General features: G+C 33.1%; 1 protein-coding gene across 2 annotated transcripts in view; it reads left to right on the top strand.

The window, feature by feature from the left end:
* Window positions 1-19,487, top strand: part of LOC128995434 (NUAK family SNF1-like kinase 1) — a 51,991-nt gene extending 32,504 nt beyond the window's left edge. The window contains exons 16-20 of one of the 2 annotated variants that reach the window (XM_054420453.1): window positions 453-618; window positions 3,412-3,509; window positions 5,275-5,366; window positions 12,960-13,017; window positions 14,883-15,000. In XM_054420453.1, coding sequence (XP_054276428.1) covers window positions 453-618; window positions 3,412-3,509; window positions 5,275-5,366; window positions 12,960-13,009 — 406 coding nt within the window. In that variant the 3' untranslated portion in view covers window positions 13,010-13,017; window positions 14,883-15,000. Of the gene's footprint in view, window positions 1-452; window positions 619-3,411; window positions 3,510-5,274; window positions 5,367-12,959; window positions 13,018-14,882 lie in introns of both variants that reach the window. The other variant, XM_054420452.1, reaches the window with a different exon arrangement.
* The last annotated feature ends 4,369 nt before the right edge of the window (window positions 19,488-23,856 follow it).

The following is a 23,856-nucleotide window of genomic DNA, read 5'->3' as shown; positions in this document are numbered from 1 at the left end:
AGTTGAGGCAATTATATATGGACCCAGACATAGTGGCCGAGGTGAGAGGTAGGAGAATGAGATGGGCTGGCCATCTACTAAGGAAAGAGGACGACTCCTTAGTCAAGAACGTCCTTTTGAACAATCCGGAGGGCAGAAGACCACCAGGAAGGCCCAAGTTGAGATGGCGAGACCAGGTTAGAAAAGATCTAAGAAGACTGGGAAGAAGGGAAGATGAGGCAATGGATAGAAAAATCTGGAGGCAGTGTGTTGGCGAGGCAAAGTACCACCTTGGGTACCAAGAGCCACGGCAGTAAGTAAGTAAGTAAGTAAGCCTGCTATCCTCACTTAAAAACCTATTAACCTAGGCCCATGAGGTCTATGTTGCATCCATTACTTAAATGTTTTTCAGACATTTGTTTACATCAGGTACATTGTAATACACAGATTGATATTTTATCTGTTTTGTGCAGTTCCCTAAACGAAAGCGAGGATGACGTGCCTCGTGGCTTCGGTCTACACAGCACTCGACGACAAACTCGACAATTGGAGACAGCGGATAGCGTTAGCTCAGACGAAGATGATGACAACTTTGAGATACTCACTGCCGAGAACCTATTCTCAACGTTGCTGTCAAGGGTGAGATTTTTAGTTCAAGAGAAATCTAAATATGTTATTGGTAATATTGTCAATCACCCAAAGGTCTTTTTACATTCTAACATCTGTGGGTTCCTGGGCCTAAGGGGAAGAAGATGAGAAGAACGGAATCTTGATTGCGGAAGACCTCAGTGTGTATTTGCGATGTTTCAGTTAATGCAAGGTAAATGCGGTTGTTCAAAATGAAGACGGGGATCTTAAACATAATAAATATCTGTGACATGGGAGGAATAAGTAAATTAATAGAGATCATCTCTTCCTCTTCCTTAGTTGAAAATGCTGTCAGTGACAGTGAAATATTCTAATGTTTTGTGTATATAGTGTAAAGTTTTGTTTTGTGTTTCCTGTGCCAGTTTGGACTCTTTCCCATTCAGGTAAGCCTGCTATCCTCTCAAAAAATCCTAAAAAATCTAGGCCCTTGTGCTCTATGCTACACCCTTAAATTAATAGAGACTTTAATACTAAAGAGACCCAACTATGTGCGGAGGATAATTGACAAACAAAATGAGGAAATGTGCGAATACAGATCAGAGACTATGTGTGTGTCGGCCGAGAGAAGCGATGCAAGTGAATTTGGCTTAATAAAGCCAATGTCAGGGGATTAGAAAGGAACTGGAGACCTGAAAAACAAATGTTTCCGTTATTGAGCTAAAAAGCGTTACTTTCGTTACTGGATTCGCAACCCTTACATCCATCATAACAATCCTATTCTCTTTCACACACAACAACCGAATGTAAAACATGGGCTTTAAGCAATATATAAAGAAATATATAGGGATGGTCAAGTCTCGAAATTTCGGGAAATTTTAATTCTCGTTACACGAGACGAGATTTCTTTTTGGCCAAGATTTTTATCGAGACGAGAATAAAAAAATAAAAAAATTAAAAACGCCTGCAGAAAGTCAATACAATACCCGCAATACAGGAGCGTGTTGTAGTTGCGTTTCCTTTGCGAAGCCGTTTTTATTCAATAAATTCTTTTAATGTAAATATTACTTTAATTATTTTAATTATATTACTTTAATAACATTTGAGAAGTTTTGTTAAGTGTAAGCAGTGTGAGGAATGTTTTATTACTATAAAAAGTCTAAACAAGTAACTATTTTATAAAAATTAATATTGCTTTTATTTTATGATTTATTTTATTTTAGGATAAGTTGAACTCTATCCTAACTGATATCACTATGTTTCCTAATCGTCTAGGCATTTTTAATAAGTTAGGCAGGGTGCACACTGGAGGAATCCGTTTCAGGAAACCAATTTCATGAAATGTGAAACTTTAGTTGCTCGCAACAGATGGATTAGTTTAACACAGGGTAGTGCACACTGCGTTGCATGAAACTGTAATTTCATTTGTTTCTTGCAACTGGTTTACATGAAATCCAAAAAACAGATTTTGTATAGGCTTCAGTTTCACGTTTCTATTGGTTTTCTTGACTTACCTCAATGTATTGTTATTTTTCCTCAGCTCACAGAGCTAACCTCCGGTTGGCGTCCTTCTTTTTTATTAGTGGGCTAAGTAATTCCACTAAACGTTCAAAAAGAGGCTTTGGCATTCTTAAAAATCTAAAAATATTACAAATGTACAGGATTACTGCATAATTAACGAGCTACAATGTAAGTACTGTGTTGACTATCCCTAATCAACAGGTGAACCCAATACTTCCTTCTTTTAGTTTTCTTTAGCCATCACCAATATAGTCACATCATCATCATTCGAATTCATAAGTCACATCATCATCATCCGAATTCATATCACGAAACTGATGGAATCCCGTTTCTTCTGTGTGCATTTGTTAAAGAAATGGTTTCCTTGAAACCAATTTGATGAAACTAGTTTCCTGAAACGGGTTTCTCCAGTGTGCACCCTGCCTTGGGCGTGATTAATAAAAAAATGTTATGCTGATGTTTTTTAGTAAAATATTGTAAATATTCTTGCCTATTATCATTATTTTTGTATTTAACACGTTCGCTGCGGCACGTCAAATAGCGGGCGTATCCCCAGTGCGGCGCAGCCCTCAGCTTCGAGTAAACCCGATTGCCGCGTGTGATTGGCCTTTTCAATTTTGGTCTGACGAATAGCAAATAACGTGAGGGGATGTCCTGCTTTACAACAAGAGTCGATGTAGTTCGCTAAACACCCACAGATAGCAGCACTGCTTGGAACGTAGCCGGTCCCATTGGAATTGTATTGCCAAATGGAGGGAAAAAGACGGGACAAAAAGAAGACTTTTGAGATTGCCAGACGGGAATTTTACGGGGAAATTTACTACCAACCTACACCACAACAAAATGCAAGTCACATACTACACGCTAACGTCGTATAGGTCCGCTTTCGGCCGACGCTAGAGCAAAAACGAAGATATACAAAAGGCATTACCGAGCGTTCCCGATGGGGTACGGACGCACCGTACGGGGGCCAAGCGCCGTACCCGATCGGGAACGGCCGCACTCTACGTGTTAAACAGTCATCTAACAATGTTACAAAATCAGGTAAAAATTTTGAACGTGCATTTCCCGTTGTGCATGAGAAGGGAAATCCCGTCTCAATCTCGTCTCGAAATTTTATGAGAAATAAAAAATCTCATCTCGTCTCGTCTCGTCTCAAACTAAAAATCCAATCTCGTCCATCCCTAGAAATATAAAATGTTAACTTAGCACTAAACAGTGAGTTTTGTTATACAATGTCATAATTGGTATTAATTTTTTGTTAGTATTAGTTAAACTCAAACACCAGCTATTTAAAACAGTTATTAAAACCTTGGTTATTTTCAGGTAAGAAGTCTGACCCAAAGACTCAATACGGAAGACAGGCAGACAGCTTTCCCAAGACTCTTCAACCATCATCATTCGATTTTCGACATCCCTCCGAGGTATTTATAAATTGTCGACTCCTTAAACTAGTTAGTCTCAGTTCGTTATTACATTCAAACTTTTCACTGTCCAAGTTGTTATTGAATATTGATCTAGCTGAAATGTGATTTGCAGTCAAGATTTTTATTTCCCAGCAGTTTTCAGATTTTGACTATTTACAATGATCTATTTATTTTGATGTGTTATTGTGATAATATGCGACAACAAATTGCCCCCAGAACTGTAGAAAAAGGAATGTTATTTCTTTTTTTACCATACCTGAAGCTCATTTGATTCAATTTTGTTGTCAATTAACTAAAATGAAGGTGATGGAGTGATTAGTTTTTAAAGTACTGTAATGTTTTTTTGACACATAAGGCATGATTCCTCCTTTTCTTCTAATTGTGTATTTTTCTAAATTTATCACACAGGCCTACAATAATTTTACCATCTGTTCAAATTATTTAGTAATTTAAATTCCCCCAAAAATATAATATTTTTCTAAAATAATTTAATTTATATTTTGTGAACGTTTATTTCTTTATTGGTATTTTATGGTTTTTTTTCACTTGCTGAACAAGGATGCATTACACGAGTTGGTAAGGCAAATTTGTATAGGTTGTTACTTTTAGAAAAATGGTATTTATTTTATGCATTTTTACGATTATCCATGCTACTTTGTCGCTAACCTAATCAATCGGCATGTAAACCCTATTTTTCTTAGTATGTTGACTATTTCTCCATTACAGATTTAAAAATATTCCTCGCATGTTTGTACTGAATTGAAGCTATATGGTTGATTGTATGACTTCTTTAATGAAATCTAAATGATTTTTCCACCTCCCTCATTCTGAATATTGACAAGTGTAATTTCATACCTAATTTGTTATTTCTGATATTTTATTTTGGTTCTCTATTTTACTGTCCACAATATAATATTTGTTCTTTATTTTCTATGCAGTTTTGTTTGCTAATCCCTAGACTAGTTTATCCAAGAATGATTTCTAGTTTAAAACTCATATTCTCTTCAATCAGCTTGCAGAGCAGTTTCCTGCTATTTTATTCTTATTTGAGTTTTGACAATATAGTCCCTTTATTTATTTCACTTGCTAGAGCAGTTTCAGACTCATTATGTCACTTATTGAATTCATAGACAAAGAAAAAAATCACAAATTTAATTTGTTAATGTTTTGAAGATATTCCAGAATGAATTTATTCTCCTGAAAAAAATCAATCAATTTTATAACACTTTTACTGAATTATTTGTGTACAGTTGTTCTTAAACTTGCAGCTAGGCAAGTAGACGAACAAACGCAAGGTTAAAAGAGGCCACCAACCTCTTAAAAAAAAATGAAATTAAACTACAAAAATTTATTCAAGCTGTGTTTAAATAATTCTTTAAACAATTTATTTTCTGTCAAAAAGTTTAAGTTTCAAAAAGTATAAAATGTGAAACAAGAATAACTATTGGATAACAATTGATGAGTCCACTCATTTAGCAAAAGATACATTTTTGTGTTCAGGAAAAGTTATGTCAATACACACTATTATTATAATAACAGTTTAAATTTGTTAAAATTAATTATTGAAATGAGAATTAATTCTGGCACCTGTTCTGTTGATTCCCTACCACATATATATATACACATTTAGGCCATGCTACGGAAAGCAACCTAATCAAACTTTAAATGAACTCGGAACAAATTTTTGTTAGTAACTTTAACATTTTTAAATGTAAAATAACAGATTAGGTTCTAATACTATTGAAGAACTTGTTGATTCTAGTCGGAGGTTAGCAGAGGCCCGATCCTTCGGCCGCGCAGACAGTGTTCCCTGGCGACGCAGCGCGAGTCGAGAGTCTTCCACTTTGCCGAGAGGTAAGTCTGCCATCGACACACACTACACAACATGCGAGTGATAACTAACCTATGAGAGATTGAAAACTTGCTGCGTAACGATCAGCAAACAATGCCATGAAAAATTCTTTGACTTTTTAAAAGAAACTGACAAGGTTTAAATTTTAGAAAAAATAACTGGCACTCAAAATTCTCTTTCCTCACAAATTGTTAGTTTGGTCTGGCCATTTAAATTTTCATTTTAAATTAAAACAGTTGTTATATAAATGTTTTAATGACTCTTTGGAGCATGTTTTGAGACTGGTCTGTAAATATTTTTACATAAAATTTAAAACTTGAAAAGAAATTTCTATACAGGTTTCTGATCTCTTTTTCATAAATCAGTCTTTCAAATCTTTGTCCGTGTTTATTTTCTGAACTTTTTCAGGATGCAAAAAGTTAATTTATTCATACAGGTTATGAATAACAAAGGACTAAAAAAGAGAAGAAAAACAAAAGGACTTAAAAATAATATCAGTGCATATATCTTATTTTTCTTATCTCATTACCCGTAATTAACGGATTAATTGTGAAATCTTCCTAATATTGATGCTGTAAAAATGCTTTTACTGTTTGAATGTGTTTGAATCTGTTTTTAACAGTAAGTTAATATGTTACTGTTTGTGATTTATTTTTTTAAACTGATTTGAACAATCTCCATCAAACGCATGACCTGTTCTGTGGCTTTACTATAAATTACAACTAATATTTTTGTTTTTTATTTTTTGGGTGTTTATTTTTTCAATTGTTGTGTAGTGTTGTGTGGATAGCATTTAGGGTACGGCTCGGTCCCTTCCTAACGGTGTGATCATTTCCTCGCTTTATTTTAGTGTTATTTTTATTATGTACAATCTAGAACATAATGTATGTTTGTAGTTTACTGTACAACCAATGGGTGAACTCGAGCATTCAAACAAATCTACTTGTCCATAGTGTTATAGTTAGTTTAGTTACCAGTAAATATGGATTCAATAAAAAATATTACGATTTTGATATGTTGTTAATTATTCGTTCAAATTTATTCTAGTCAAGCTATTTAGAGAAGCATCGTATTTTAACAATTTTTTTTACATTAGAATTCACAAAAGATCTGTGTTAGTTAATCCACTAGATTTCTTAGGTGAAATTTTTAAATGAATATCTAGCGGTTTTAACTTGATAATCATATTAAAAATTGACTCGCACTTGTAAATGGTGTGTCAAATGAAAGAGGCATTCAAATAGTTATGTCAATAAGGTTAAATGTTAATACCATTCTTTAGAGACTAATTAGATTCAGATTGTTTATTCGTCACAATACACTTTCCTCGCCAGCACAGCTGGTTAAACAGGTGACATGTCAACATCTTAAAAACTAAAAACAAAATTTACATGATAAAATTTTGTTGGCAAAATCTTAATCGAATGGCTTAATTTTATATACATATTTACATCATATTAAATTCTATGCAGTTAATAAAATAAACTGTATATGTCATAAAGTGCTTAAACCCCGTTGTTAATTTATTTATTTACAAAAAAAAAAAAACAGTTCTTAACAAAACTCATTACTGCAGTGATATGAAATAGCGCACTAAAATATAATTGCTCGGCAAATACAAAACATTTTGTGTGAAGTAACAGCCCATATACTGGTTATGGTATTTGAAAACAGTTACTTAATTTGATTTTTAAGTAACATCTATGTAAATAGTTATGTGATTTATTGTTTATTTCTCAAAATACTGTAAATAAATAAAAATGGAATGTATTAGATAGCCTAATATGTGTATAGTATTGGGCTGCTTGTTATAGTTCGGCCGCTTGAAAACGACCTACGCGCTAATGCTAAACCAATGCTGGAGGAGGTCGCTTTCTAAGCGGCCGAACTATAGTATTATCTATATATCTATCTATTACTTATTAATACGCAAGCAGGTTTTTTGTGACAATTACTCCTCCGAAACTACTGAACCGATTGACATGTTTTTGGTCTCATTGGAAAAAGCGTAACGTGAAGTTGTGCCAGGAAACTTTCTTTTTAGGGAAATAATTAGAGAGTGAGGCCTTGGGGCCCTTTAAAGTTTCGTATTTCTCCATATGATTAACATGGGAAACAAACATTGTTATGAAACTCCAGCTGTTGTCAGAAATTAAAATTGAGAAGAACATACAGTCAATAAGTTTGCTAATTTAACAGTTTGCTTCAAACATTTACTGACTTGGTTGAAATATATGAAATATTTACTATATGAATTTGGGTTGGTGTAAATATTACAATGGAAAAAAGCTAGAGAGCCTGGATAGTTTTATATACTAAAAAGATAACTGAATTAACACTGTGTTGCATTTCTTAGTAATCATTGAAAGAGCCAATTTACAAACTATGGAAATATTTGAAAGTCATGGAACACCACCAAGGAGAAGAAATAGAAATAATGTTTTTTTTATTTTTATTTATAATTGTTATTATGGACAACCTAATTCGGCTATATGTACATCTTAAGTATTTCCATAATCTTTGAGTCGAATCTTTTAAAGTCATCAGAAATTATGACTGTTATTTGTTAACAGCCTGTAGTACTTAGCAATTGCAATTACAGGGACCCTAGTAATTTGTAATTGCTCTGTGTGAAAGTAATCATACCAAAACCCAAAACCTTTGAATAGTGAATTTTTTTTTTTTTTTTTTTGTTTTTTTTGTGGGGGCTGGGGTAATGGCATACCCCTAGCTACTTCGGCCTGGAGACCTTTTGTAGCACCCTTTAATTCATTCTGACAGCCCTAGGCTCCTCAAGTAGCCCAGGAGCTGAAAGACACCCAGCTTCCTTATCTCTGTTGGTTCCAGGAATAACCTCCCCAGAGATATAAGCCTTCTATGGGCCAACGCTGGACAGTCCAGCCATAAATGTTCTGAGGTTTCTACCTCGTTCTCACAGAACCTGCAGAGGTCTGTTTGTGACCTCCCTATGGTCCTGAGATGTTTCCTGATAGGACCGTGCCCTGTTAACACTCCTACTAGCAGACTAATGTCCCCTTTCTTAAGGCTCAGCAAGTCTTTCCAGCCTTTATCAGTGGGGTCGATTAGTAATTTGGACGTCCTCATACCTGGGTGGTTCATCCAGGCCAGAGCCTTTTGAACCTTGACCCAGTCTTGGACTTTGGCTACTCCTGAGCTTATGGGGGTACCACAGTAGGGTTCTGGTCCTGACAGTTGGTCTTCCGCACCCTTCCTGGCCAATGCATCGGCTTTTTCGTTCCCCTCATGCCCCGAATGTCCAGGAACCCAAGACAATTTGACTTGGTTTCGCTCTGCTAACTTTTTGAGGGTGTTTTTACACCCTTTTACTGTTCGTGACTGTGTCACACATGACCCCAGCGCCTTCAGTGCTGCCTGGCTGTCAGAGAGAATAAGGATTTTACCCTTTCTTAGATTCTTGCTAATAATATTATTAGCACAGCACTCAATCGCCAGGACCTCTGATTGAAAAACTGTTGTTGTTCTGCCCAAGGCCAGAGATATTTTGGTTTTGTTACCATACACTCCCAGCCCTGATCTCTCATCCTTCCGACTTCCATCGGTGTAATAGACCAAGCATGCTCTGTCATTGCTGAAGTTGCACTGTTGCCAGTTGTCTCTTCCCCCTATTGCAACTTGGTAAGGAATCTCGAAGTCGTATTCCTTTGTCATGAGGTCTGGTGTGCCTAGTTCCATGTCCATGCTTGGGAATCCCCTCAGGATGGACAGGTGGCCAGACTGCCTCTGTAGATTCAGCTCACCTCTGCTGCCCATTTTTAGTGCAGATATGGCTGCGCATTTCTTAACTTCCAGCCCTAGTGGGAGCATGTCGAGTATTGCCTCCATTGCAGCTGTGGGACAGGATTTCATGGTTCCACAGATCCCCGAGCACGCTAGCCTTTGCAGCTGCTGCAGTTTCCTGCCAGCTACTGTCTGCTCTGCCTTAGGCCACCATACTAAGGCTGCATATGTAACCATTGGTTTGACTATGGCTTCATAGGTCCAATGTGTGAGTTTGGGACTGAGTCCCCATTTCTTGCCAAAGGTTCTTCTGCAAGCACCAAAAGCACCTGTACCTTTTGCGAGTACATAGTCAAAGTGCCTGCTCCAGGTCAGTTTCTGGTCGAGGTAAACTCCAAGGTATTTTGTTTCCTTCACAAGTTTTACACTTTTCCCCTGAATTTTTGGGGCTGTTAGGTTAGTTCTCCTTCTCGTAAAGGAGATTAGCTCTGTTTTGTCAGGGTTAATTGTGAGCCCCTCTTTGGAGCACCACCCCTCAATGAAGCTAACGGCTGTCTGGGTAAGGTTGTTCACTGTGGCTGCGTGTTTGCCTCTGACAGTCAGCACTAGGTCGTCTGCAAAGGCTTGGAGGTCTATGTCTCTCCTGTCAGCCTCTCTCAGTAGATCATCCACCACAAGAGCCCACAGCAGGGGTGAGATAACCCCTCCTTGAGGGCAACCCTGCCGAGCAATGATAGCTGTCGAGTAGCCTCCCAATTCTGCCGTCACCACCCTGCTCTTGAGCAGGGCATTTATCCAAGCTGCTACGTCGGGGGAGATGCCCCTGCTTCTGACTGCAGCCTCTATAGATTTGTAACTCACGTTGTCAAAGGCACCCTGTATGTCCATGAAGACCCCTGCCATAATTTCCTGGTGTTCTAGGGTTTCCTCGATCTTTGCCACTAGGGTGCTTAGGGCCGTCGTTGTAGATTTGCCCTTCATGAACGCATGTTGGCTCGCACTTAGGGGGTTGATAACTAAATATGCATCCCTAATGTGGCGGTTTATCACTTTTTCCATAGTCTTTAGCATGAAAGACGACAGGCAAATTGGCCTGTAGGATTTAGGCTGGGCCTGGTCTCTACCTTTTTTCAGCAGAAACGCCACCCTTGATTTCCTCCAACAAATTGGGATGTAACCTAGGGCAAAGCTGCCCCTGAACAGAGCTATCATATGATTTAAAAGGACCTCTAGTCCTTCTTGGATGAGAGCTGGGAATATTCCGTCCCCGCCTGGAGACTTGAAAGGGCTGAATGAATCGACAGCCCACTTCACGACCTCCGGCTTGAACAGCTTACTCGAAAATCTTCTAGCCAAAGCAATGTCTCTAGGTGATTTCCTATTCCAGGGTATCACGTGTTGTCCTGTTGAGTTGCCTAGTGGGGTGTTCCCTGGGAAGTGGGTGTTCATAATGAATAGTGAATATAGTGAATACAAATATATTTCGATACATAACAGAAATATCTCATACAGAAAAGTAATTGTTTTGAAAGAAGACTTTCTCAATTCTTTTTCTAAAGAAATTCAATGTTTTCTTTATTTTTATTAAGAACCATCCGTTTAAGTTCATATAGTTTGATTTTCTTACATTATAACTGTTTGCATGTTATTTAGTTTATCTAGTTTATACATACAGCTTAAAAAATAAATAAGTTTTAAGTTGAAGACTTGGGTTTATCCAATACATTTTTGTGAATTGTTATCAATGTGTTTTTTATTTCTAATCTTTATGTCCAGGACTTGTTGGTTACTGAAATCTGGAATCTAATTTAATCTGTTCACATTTTGCAATTGAAGTTTCAGATTTTAATTACCAACAAGTACATACAAGATTTGAAGATAAAAAATAATCTAGATAGCAATAAATTTGTAAATAATTAAAATCAAAACCATAAAATATTCCAAATTACAATATATTAACATAAACATTAAATTATATCACTTTTTGAAAGTAAATTCCTTCTTCAAGTTGTTTTCGACATAAGTCAAATACTATTATTTTCATGTATTATTAGATAGTTTTAATTGTTCTTTACTTGATATCCATATTAGAACAACCATGATAAAATAAACAACTAATATTAATAGATAATCAAATCAGACTCTGAGTTTACTTTCTACCTGAAAAAGACTATTCAAATCTGTTGAAGTATTAAATTTTGCATTCGGTTAAAATCCCAATGGTTATTAGACATTACCTGAATTTCTGAGTAAAATTCAAGGTCAAAAAATCTATTTAAGGAAATATTTAAGTAAAAGAATAAATAAAAGATGGTTTTCTTGTTGAACAAAAATTCAATAGAATTTTTAGTAATGATAGGCCTACATAAAACCTTTTCATTAGTAAAAAAAGATAATTAAAATATAAAACAATATTCTGTTGTATTTCATATTTTCCAACTCAAGTTATATCCAATCTGTGTTTTTTTTTTTTTTTTTTTTTTTTTTTTTTTATTGTTGTAATGATTGTATTCTTCTCACAACTTGGACAATAAATGTCTCTAACTCTGCTTGTAAAGTTTTTTGGTAATTAACTCCATGTTTGCAATCTAAATTCATAAAATAATTCTTGGTTTCCGCTAATGTTTATAACCTTTTTTATAGTTTTATTGCACAACATAAATACTTGCCACACATAATCTCATTCGCTTATACAATAGCAACCTTTTATGGTAACATATATATATATATATTTTAATAACTACTAAGACCAATTCATTTGCCAAATACTGCAGTACTTTTTAAAAATCTTGAATATTTTTACTATTGTATTGCATTAAATTTGCTTTTGAATATTGGATATTCAAATTGAAAAGTTTAATTTAGTATATTAACCTTTCCTTTCTAATTTATGTATTTGTATTGGAAAAGCATCAAATTTAACATAAATATTCTTAACTCATCAATCCTATTAAGGTTATTTTGAAGGACGTTATATAACATTTGTTAAATTGAAACACCATTTGAAACAATCTTTAACTGTGAATATATATTTGACACATTATTAACTGTGTAATAGTTTTCATAGTGTAAGTTAACATACCACTTTATGTTTTATTATTATTTATTCAAAGTTATTTTAAAATGTACTGGCAGCCACATTTGAAAACCCAAGCATTAAAGTCTCCTGTCACTGTCAGTCAACTACATGTCCAAAAACCTATCCAATAAAAAAAATTTCTGGACATCATACATCAAAAAAACCATAATCATTCAAATCTGCTGGCAGCCATATCCGAAAACGTAACCATTTAATCTACAAGCAGCCATGTCCAAAAACCAAATTGTTAAAATCTGCTGGCATCCATATCCGAAAACGTAACCATTTAATCTACAAGCAGCCATATCCAAAACCCAATCATTAAAATCTGCTGGCAGCCATGTCCGAAAACGTAACCATTTTATCTACAAGCAGCCATATTCAAAAACGTAACCATTTAATCTACAAGCAGCCATATCCAAAACCCAATCATTAAAACCTGCTGGCAGCCATATCCGAAAACTCAATCATTTACCTGCTTTCATCCATTTCCAAAAACTAATTAAAATCCCTTGGCAGCCATATCCAAATACCTACTAGTTAAAATCCGCTGCCAGCTATATAAAAAAAATAATCAATCAAATCTACTGGCAGCAATAATAAAAAAAAACAAAAACCGAATCATTAACCTGGTGGCTGCCTTATTAAACAACAATTAAAACATGCTGTCAGCATATCCGAAAACCAGTAATATCCTTAGTCTTTGTCAGGTTGGTACCGAGCCGTTCTCAGTAGTGTGTGTGTGTGTTTGTTTCAGCCGCGGACCTGCGAGCCGAGGTGCATGCTCCTCCAGATGATGATCAATAACTGCATAGGTAATACTAACCTCTCCTCTCGTAGAGTCTAACTGTGTCCTCTCACCCGTACAACTCCAACTGTCCGAGACATTTGTTGTTTCTGCAACTGACGCTTGAAATACGGGTACAGAGTTTCTGTGGAATAATGGTGGACGTGGTGTGTAAAACCAAGTAGACATTCTGTTCCATGTTTAAGTTGTTAGAATGGAAATTTAGTCAAATTGATATACTGCAGAGTGTGCTGTTTTTTATTTCTGTCGTATTTTCAACCAATAAAAAGGTCAATTAAGTAGTAAACGATAAAAAATGTTAAGCCACTTATCAAAGAAGGATAAAATTAAAGTTATGCATACTCTACAGTTTACTCAACTATGTTTCAAAATTCATGTTTCTAGCCCTTGGACTATATTGTCAAGACAATTATAGGTTTTACATAACTCTGTCAAATAGTCTGACGATTAATATTGCTCGTCAACTTACATGTTTTGTTGTGAATAGGGTACAATATTTTGAAAGCTTGCAACTTGTCAAAAATACAATTGAAATATGAACAACACAAACACAAAAAAACATTCAAATGGTACGAATACAACAAAATTTAGATAACGCTATCAAAATGTTTGTGTTCGTAAGTTTGAATTTTTTGTGTGTTTGTGTTGTTCATGTTTTAATTGTGTTTTTGACGAGTTGCAAGCTTTGTAAATGTTGTCTCCACAACAAAACATGTAAGCTGATGAGCAATATTAATCGTTGAACTATTTGACGGAGCTATGTAAAACCTATTAAGACTATAATAGGTTTGTGAACATAGGTTTGACAACTATGTTAGTTGTGAATGCAACATTTGCTACATCTGGTTCGTATAGATGAGATTTCTTCATCAGAACACAAAGTCAATTCGTAAACCTAAGTCTTGTTTATTTGGTTTTATTTAACAACCAACCATTATTTTCATGAAAACCATGTGCTTTGTGCATCGGATGGGAGTGTTCTGTCTTGTCTGTCAAGTGGTTGGTCCTTCAAAGCCTTATTAGGGTTTGGCAGATGGTTTTTATTTTTAGTGGCTTGAGCAGTTTGATGTCTATCCCCAAGGACAAAAATTATTATCCATTGAGAGTTCCGATTTTCATCACACTCACATTTTGAGTGTCGTACAAAAAGTTGTGATACATTGATCCACTCCACTATACTGTGTCTACGAATGTTAGAAAAAGTTATGATGTTAAAAATACTCGAGTATGAAAATAATACTATTAACAATAATTTGAAACGTCCATTTTATCTAAAAATTTTCCCCCGAAAGCTTTTTTCACTCGGATGGTTGGAATTCTATTCTTGCAATCATTTTATTGTAATTAAACTACTAAAATGCACTATTAAACAGTTTAATGTTTACTTATTTTGCAGTTGATTAAAGGGTTTTAAGGTACAGTGTTTATTTATCTTTTCTTAACATAATTTAAATAATAACTGCACTCTATTTCAATGAATAATGTAGAGATAATTGACGATCAATTTATAATATAGGCTAACCTTAAAACTAAATCAGTGAAAATAAATAAACCTACATCAAAATAATTGCATTGCGATTTGTATTGGTTAAAGAATTATGAGATCAAGGTCATTGCCATTTTGTGTTTTTCTGTATCACATCAATGTAAGCTGATTCTATTTAATAATGACTTTTTGACTGACCATTTTTATTTGTATTTTAAAAGCTGAAATTTTTATTGTTCAGTTCTCAAAAACTACAACAAAAACAAAACCTTTTAATACTATGGAATGAAATATAACAAATGTTTAACTAATACCAATTTGAAAATGTCTTTTTAACCACTAATACCACTTTTTACAATATAACAGAAACCTTTTATGGATTTCAGATGGGTCAATCAATAGAATCGGAACTTCACGTAGGACAGGATCTTTGAAGTCATCAGGGAAAGAAAAACCGCCCCCGTATAGAACACCAGTGCGAAACTCTTCAGAAGTGAGTCGTCCTAACTACAGCAATTCTAACAATACCGAGTGCTCAGAGATGAGCAACTCTGCACAAGAAGCAAATTTCTCAACATTGCCAGAGAATGGTCAGCGTGAAATAAAATCTACAGAATATGAAAACACTGCTGTAATCAAAACATCAAGGGGTATTCCGAATTCCGAAATAATAGGATCTTCAGTAAGTAAACCCACAAAGACTAAATCAGAATTGTCAAAGAAATGTTCAAAACTTCCTCGCTTGCTAATAAAAAATCCACAAGAAAAACAGAAGAGTGAGAGCGTTGAAAGTTCTGTAAATGGAGACAGCAGTTTGGAAAGTTCTCAAACCCCTCGGAGAAACTCACTTGAAAGACCTTCATACTTCAATTCGCTTTATAAGACAGGATTCAGACCGTATAATGATAGTATGACAAGATCACTTAACCATCCATCAGAGTTTGTGAATGGTGATGTTAGACCAAGTATGTCTACTTCACTTCACAGTGATAGTTTGGACACATCTGGGTCAGAATATGATTATCGTTCTATCAGGCCTTATGGCACTCTTGGACGAACGTACAGCTTAAGGAATTCACCTGCAAGATCATACGGAACTTTGCATACACCGGTGAAATCAAGTATGGATCCTGACACGGAATTTAAGTATTCCAGTCCGACGACAAATGTGAGTAGAGGATCAACCATGAAGGATGGTCAACGCACTTCTCGGTTCCTGAGACCAAAATCATTCTACGGTGGAAGTGATTTGAGCAGCTACTCTGTGCCTTCTAGTCCTAATCCTATAACAAGTAGTGTTGAAACCAGGAGAAGTCCTAGCTACCAGAGGTCGATATCTTTGTTTGAAGGTAAGAAACCAGAGATTTACCAACGGTCGTTGAGTGTTACTCCTGATAGATCTGTTCTTGGAAAGTTTTTCAATGATAAAAAGGATGATGAACCGTCAAAAGTGTTGAAAGAAATTAATAGAGAAAAATCAAAATCACGAAAGGTCTCAAGGTTTTTGAGGCCTGACTTCTACGACACACCTAAAGAAGACAGCGCTTACGAGAAAAAGGAAAAGGAAAAAAATGTTGCAAATGGACAAATCTGGAAAGAGAAATCAAAACAGAGTTCTACACAGAAGAAAACTTCAAAGAAGTCACAGGAGGATGCAAAATCTGTTGATAATCGAATGAGCATTGTTGATAAAGCGATTAGGTCTTTAAAAGAAAACAGTTTAGGTAGAAATGATTACGATTCCATAAGAGAATCAAACTTAATTAAAAGAGCAGTTTCTCTAGAAGACTGTTCAATTGTGCCAGAAAACAGAGCTAGAAGATCAACATCTTTGACTCCTCAATCACATCAGGAAAAAAAATCCGATAAATTGCATAGCGTCTTTCAAAAAAAGAAATTCGAAGACTACAAAAAAATTGTGGATCAGAAATTAAACAAGAACAAAGAAAGTGAAGACAGTCAAAAGAGAGAGTCAGTGATTGAAAGACTGTCGAGAAAACTAAGTCCCAAAAATAGAGATAAGCAGAAAGTGACTGAAAATTCTTGCAACGGAGTTACCAGTCAAAATGAAGACTTGGAATGTCGTAGCAGACACAGTAGGATCGCCGGATTGAAGAGGTTGGAGTTCAGTCGACCAATCCCGAGCGCAGACTCTACTCCAAGCGTAGAAGAGTCCAAATACAGTGGAGACTTTGATGATTCCTCCTCGTTCCTGTCGCCCACTGAAGACGGGAGTGACACGTGGTCGATCAGTTCAGAGTACGCAGACGCTAGGGACATCTTCGCAGGCTCAGCCAACAACGAAGACTCTGTCAGTGAACGAATCCGACGAAAAAGCTTCTACTCTCGTTTCAATCAAACAAAACGGAAAAAATCCACGAGTGGCCAACTAAACGGGTCAAGGTCTAGGCTTCCGATGTATTCAAAGTCGATGACATCAGATCTCGCCAGCCCGACCTCCTCCAAGTCATTGCGGAAGATTTCAGATCCCAATCCACCAGTGGAGAAATGAGTTAAACTTTTTAGTTTTTTTTACCAATGTTTGTGGAAGTTAATTATCATTTTTATTGAAATAATGTTATGTAGTGTTTGATTATTATTATTTAATTTGCATGTTTTTTACCTTGACACTGGTGATGTTATTTTACAGATCGAAATACAAAAATTTGAGGATTTAGTTAGTTGCAAACAAAACTTTCAATTAATCACGTTGTAAAGCTTTGTTTTGTCACTTGCCAATTTAAATTCAGGTAATATATCTACTATTTAGTGGTAATGAAATTTATTGATTCAGTGACAGTCAGTGCACTAGATAAACCAAAGTTTATTTAAAGTATTTATTGTTGTGTTCCGTTAATCCTGACGATTCTAGTCATAAGTTACTGTCCAGAAGTTACTGTTGTTGTATGATGAAACAAGCAGCCCAGCTGCAGAAAGTAATTAGGTTTTTCTGATGATTACTTTAGTTTCATTTTATATTTGAGTTAAAATTTTAGTGTGCTTTTTAGGCTTTTGTTCTACGCACAATTACGAATCTTCTGTGAAGCTATTGATGTAGTATTCGTAGCTAGGAGTAGTGATATTTTTGTAAAAATAAACTAATAACTGTTAAATGCTGTAGAATGTGTTTAATCTTTTTAACTTCAGGTTTGCTGTACAAAAATGACTGAGAAAAAAGCAATTTACCATGTAAGGGATGGTATACATAACTGTTAATGAAGTAAACATTTACAAAATTACATCAAGTAACTAATAAAACTTTACTGATATTACTTTATCATAGGATGTGACAAAACCAAATATCAATAATCTCAAAACCATCAAAACTTAGGAAAAAAGTTTCAAGATTCAAAAGTTTGGCAGTTTTATTCTTGAAACCCTTGACATTTTTTGCGTCATTATTCTTTTTCACACTAGCTGGTAGAAATAGAGCAAACAGATCAACATTAACGGTAATGAGAAAAGTTGAATTGTATTCTGAACCGAACCTGAAAATCTTAAATACTATAACTGAAATTTACAACTCAGCTCAGTTTCATAACTATTTTTACACATAAGAAATATTGACCCCTAAGTCTTCTAATTAGTTTAATATTCATGTTTTAGTTGGTGTCGGTGGTTAAACTTATTTTAATGTTATCAAAATAATGATGTTTTCGGTTTTTCGATCATTCACATATTTATATAATTAGATCTAAACATGTTTTTTTCTGCCACTGAGCTACAAGCTATATTATTATGTCAGTATTAGGAGTCAATCTCTTTCAGTTTTGTTTACATACTTAACATTTTATTTTCACCTGTATTTAATTGTAACCAACCTATGTAACCAGCTAAATAAAAAAAGTTTCGCTTTTAGGTTTCAAGATTCGGGGTACAATCTTTTTAAGTTTTGGTTTTGAGATTCAACATTTCTGGTTTAGACCTCACTACTTTAGCAACTGTTAAGAATTAGAAATAAATCCTCACTCTGTTTATTCCTCTTCAAGATATAATAGGAATGTGTAATATTAATTCAAAGATTGGTATTACAATTATAGCTATCAAAACATACATCATTTTTAAGTTACCAATATTAGCAATAGGTTCCAAACCTTATCATTTTAAAAATTTGACGGATATATTTTATGAAGTACACAATTAATTTTAGTTCTACATCAGTAAAATTAGTATTTTCCTTTTGTCTACAATCAATAGTAATAGTGTAGTTTTAATGGAAAATAAATTACCAATTTTGGTGCTAAAGATGGTCAATCGAATAGGTATTTTTGATAGAATAGATTTTATATTTAAATTTTTAAAATGTAAAATGTTTTTAACTGTTTTAGAAGATCTTTGCTATCTAGTTTTAAATCTAACATGAATAATTGATCAACTTATTCGCTTAAATTATTTTAATTTTAACAAGGGATTTTAATTTTGTAGTTTTTGTACCACTAATTATTTATTTTTTAATTTATTAAACAGTAACATTTTATTTTTGAAATACTTCGCTATTGAGTAGATAATTAATTTAGTTACTAAATTATCACTAATTTTCTCTATATAAATGTTGTTGTTTCATGATCAAATTGTATTAAAAATGTAAATGATAAACTTAATTTCAAATATCTTCCTGGATTTATGAAAATGTAAAAACATTTCTAATCTGTTTGAAACTGTTTTGTATATAAGCAGCAAAAAATGCTGAACCCTCAGTTACCTAATGATGTAATGAATATTTTTCCAATCTATACTTTTGAAAGAGTAGGTAATGTAATGAAAAGTTAAAAAACATTTTTGTTTATATGGAATTATTTTTACAATCAAGGTAGCTTTATATTACCGAAATATTGTTTGTCGCCTAATAATTTTTTCTTTATGTAGCACATTGTTAAATTAATAAGATGTTAAGTATTATGTATATACAGAGTTTACTCTTGTTTATGATAACAGCTGATCCTCACTGTACATACACTGCTTGACTCAATAAAGAGAGAGATTTTGAATAATTTGTCTTTGATTACCACCTTTGAGAATAGAAAATTATATTCAGACTGGTTTTAGCCCCCCCCCCCCATATTTTGGGTACTTTTAGAAGATAATTAGTATGTTAGGTACTTACGTAATTAATTAGATGGGCCTTACCAATCACCCTAAAGTACCTTAAATTTCAGGACAGTTTTGAGGCTCTTGATTTTAAGTATGTAGATGGATATCTAAATCAATCAATTCAATTTGAGTTTTCACTTTCTTTAGAAATGACCAAGTCAGTGAAGAAGTAACATTGTGGTAACTATTTGTCCTCCAAATTTCCATTATTTTTTTAAAATTAGCAAAAAATATTAAATACCTAGTTTTGATTTAGGTAGGTTAGTTACAATACTTAAGATACAATACTGTTAAGAAAGGAAGAGGGATCCTTAGTGAGAAACGCCCTAAACAACAATCCCGAGGGTAGAAGACCTCCTGGAAGGCCCAAGTTGAGGTGGAGAGATCAAGTGAGAAGAGATCTGAGAAGAATGGGAAGAAGAGAGGATGAAGCAATGGATCGTGCAGTCTGGAGGCAGTGTGTTGGCGAGGCAAAGTACCTCCTTGGGTACCAAGAGCCACGGCAGTAAGTAAGTAAGTAAGTTACAATACTTATGCCTATTCCATCAAACACCTAAAATGAATAAAATGAAAATATGCCTCAGCTTTTACAAATAGTTCAGAAGGAAAATTGAAATTCCACTTCTTAACATAACAGGCCTATTATAGACTAACTGTATGTTTTTATCTTATCTATGAGTACCTAGTTAGTTAGGTCTTACAGCTCAATGGAGTGACATAAAGGCTAAGAAGTAAGGTTTTATGATTTGGGCAGTAATTTGGCTGAGATCAAGTTTGATATAGTTGTTCTTAGAAAACTGAAAACTTTACCCTTGAACTAGGTTGGATGAAGAACCAGAAATCTAACACGTTAGAAAGAAATTAGATCTTCAGGTTGAGTAATTTAACTTTGTTATCGTAATCTGATGAATGTTCTTTACTCCTTAAGTTCAAATCTATGACTCTATTTTTTTATTTTCTCTAAAAATGTAACTTATTTTGAAGTATTTACCAGTCACTTTCCACTTTAAATTCTACTATTATAAAAAAAAATAAAAACGTACCTACAAGCCTAAAGAATAAGAAATGAATAAATTAACATAAATTTTGAACTAAGCCGACAATGACGGAGATACTAAAAACCACGATTACTAGAAAAATACCCCCGCCGCAGCAAAACCTGCAGACTAAGCGAATTTCAACTTGTCTCATTAAATTTTTACCAAAATATTTCCATAAGACATATTTATTCTAAATTTAAAAAACATTAGATTTAACGAGTGCTTAGGTTTGCTGCTACGGGGAAGTAAAATGTTTTTTTTTACGATACTTCAATAGTAAAGGATGAAATAAATAAATTTGCCAAATTTTATCAACATATATCCATAAACAAGTAAACTACAACAGTTTTCATTTTCTCCATAAGAATAACATGGGAATAAAAAAATTACACTTTTTTTGAATTTTCTCCGCGACCATTAGGCATACAACGGTGCTTCAATATACTAAATTATTTCTTTTTTTAAGCTCTACAAAATGGTTTAGGAAGAAATTACAGCATTTTTTGTTTTTAGGGTCAAAAATGGTAAAACCCCATTTTTACCCCATAAAACCCACCATAAACCCCCGTTCCCATGGTGCGATTATGCTGGTTCGCGAACTCGTTCGAATAAACGTAAATTTACACGTTTGTACCAAATTTCATCAAAATCGGATCATTTTTGCTCGAGTTATCGCGCTAACGGACACATATATAAATAAATAAAAGTAGATATATTCATGTCACTTCTGGGCCAAAAAAGGAGCCACTCAAAAATTAAATGAATTTTCCTATTTTTTTATACAATATGCTATATTTTTTACCCTTCTAGGTCAATTTCTAACATATTCATATTTTTCTAGAAAAAGTATATAATTTTGATGAAATTTTCATGAATATGTCTATATTTTACATAAAATTTACTACAAACTGAAATGTTTTTAAAAACAAGTAAAATTTTAAAATTTTTTATTTAAATATTCTAAATATTTTATTTAAATTATTGTTTTTGTAAATAATATTTTTCCTATTTGAGTTATTCAAAATTTATTAAAAGTATTGAATTTCTCAGAAAATTCTAATGATATTTGATGTATTACAAGTCCATATTTCATTTTAAATAATTTTAAACTTAAACATGGAATGTTATCAAAAATGATAATCTTAAGATAAGAAGATAAGTATTGATTTAAATTAAAAATAAATGTCACCAATGAAAAGCTTGTTAAAAATTAGTGCTATTTCATATATTATACATTTCTGTGTGATTAAAGATAATGTAAAAATCAACAAAAACAAATTGTGTTGTAAATATAATCTTATTGAAGGAATATTAGTCTATGGCCTAATTTGTTTGGTCGATCTTTTTATGAAAATAAGTGATTGAATAAAATAATAACCAGTTGAATGTTAGTAAATTGCAGTGTGGATTAAAATAATTATTTTGATTTATCTAAACTAATCGAAAAGTATTTTATAATTAATGCTTAAAATGTATAATCAATGGTTAAATAGTTAGCTAATGAAACTAGCCGATTGAACAAAAAAAAAGTGTCAAGTTAGCAAAAATCTCGTCATTAGCTATCATAATGGGTGTGGCTCTGTCGACTGGCTGATTTTCTATGTATATTCTCATTTTGTTTTATGAAGAAATATTTAAAATAAGAGTTTATTGATGGTAAAAGTTTATTATTTATTGATTGAAGATGAAGTATAAAGAAGATTAACTATGAAAATTGTGAAACTATCGTGTTGTGAAGTGAAATGTGTTTGAAGTGTTCATCACCATATTTGGATTGTTCAAGTGTTTTTAACTAATATTTTAATAAGTAAAAGTGATTTATTGAACTATTTATAGACTATTTTTATTGTTTGCAATCATAACTTGTTTATAAAACAATCAGAATTTTCAAGGTCAAGTGATTGCTGCTTTGTTTGATAGTTTTTTGCCAAACCATATGACATTCAAGGACAGTGTGCTTCTAAAGCACGCTTTGATAAATCTGAATTGTACAGTAAATATTTTGTGTAGAAAAATTTAAGTGACTGCGCTGTTTTATTTGGCAGTTTTTTTTTTTTTTTTGCCAAACCAAATGATGTTCAACGAAAGCGTGCATTGAATGCACGCTTTGATAAATCTGAAATGTTTAGTAAATATTATTTGTTTATGTTTGTGTGAGTTATTTTGAATTCCTATTCAGTAATTTAACTGTTAATATCGAATGTTTCAACTTATTATTCGATTGTTAGTATCGAATGAAATTATTTGAAATATATTGTGTGTTATAACTTGAGTGTTTTTAAACCAATCTTAACCAAATTTGAAACATACACTCATTGAATATTAAAGAATGTTTTTGACTTATGTTAAGGGTAGTTTAATCCCTTATTTTGTATTTTATTTATAAAAATGTAAAAAATTATTGAATAATTCTAAAACTTCAACATTATGAAAAATTATGTTTAAAATCAATGTTTTTACTAAAATTTTCCAATTTAGGGTGAACTACCCTTAAACTAAAAACCTTAATAACTTCTTTGTTTTTAAAGATATTTTCATGAAATTTGGTATGATATATCTATAAGGTAAGTACAAATTTATTAAATAATAAAATTTAAAATATTTATTTCTTGTGACCTTGAAAATCAAAAATTTTTATTTATTAATATTTTTTTATGAAACAAATTTTAAATTAACAATAGTAGTCTCATTATTCATAAAATATAATAATATTTTGAAAAATATGTCAAAAAGCAGTAAATAAATGGTGGTTTTATAATAATTTTATTTGATTTCAGTTATATCATTTTTAATCACATTATACTCTAATAATCTTTCAGACACAACAACCACATAGCAATTAGTTTTACTAGCAACAGTTATATCATAATCAAAATCCATATTTATAATAATATCATTCTTTGAACCAGAAATATTAACAGGAGTTTTTGTTGTATCAATCACATATAATGGTCTATTTTCAATGAATTCTGTTGGATCATAATACATTTCACTATTGTTATAATAAACCTTTTTATAATCTTGATACATTTGATATACAATTCTAAATTTTTCATTATTTATATCTAGATTTATTAATTCATCAGGATAATAGTGACCATTTAATTTTACTCTAATATTTTTAATATACATACTATCAAATTTTGAAGTGTCATATAATTGATCATTAGTTCTACCTTTTTGAAAACCAATTATTATAAATTTTGGATTATAGATGTTTCGATAAATA

Source organism: Macrosteles quadrilineatus, unplaced genomic scaffold (genome assembly GCF_028750875.1).
Source record: "Macrosteles quadrilineatus isolate MER2022 unplaced genomic scaffold, UCM_ALF_1.0 Scaffold_5__1_contigs__length_97177068, whole genome shotgun sequence".
Lineage (NCBI taxonomy): Eukaryota > Metazoa > Arthropoda > Insecta > Hemiptera > Cicadellidae > Macrosteles > Macrosteles quadrilineatus.
Note: the sequence above shows the minus strand (reverse complement) of the source record. Positions and strands in the feature narration are given on the sequence as shown.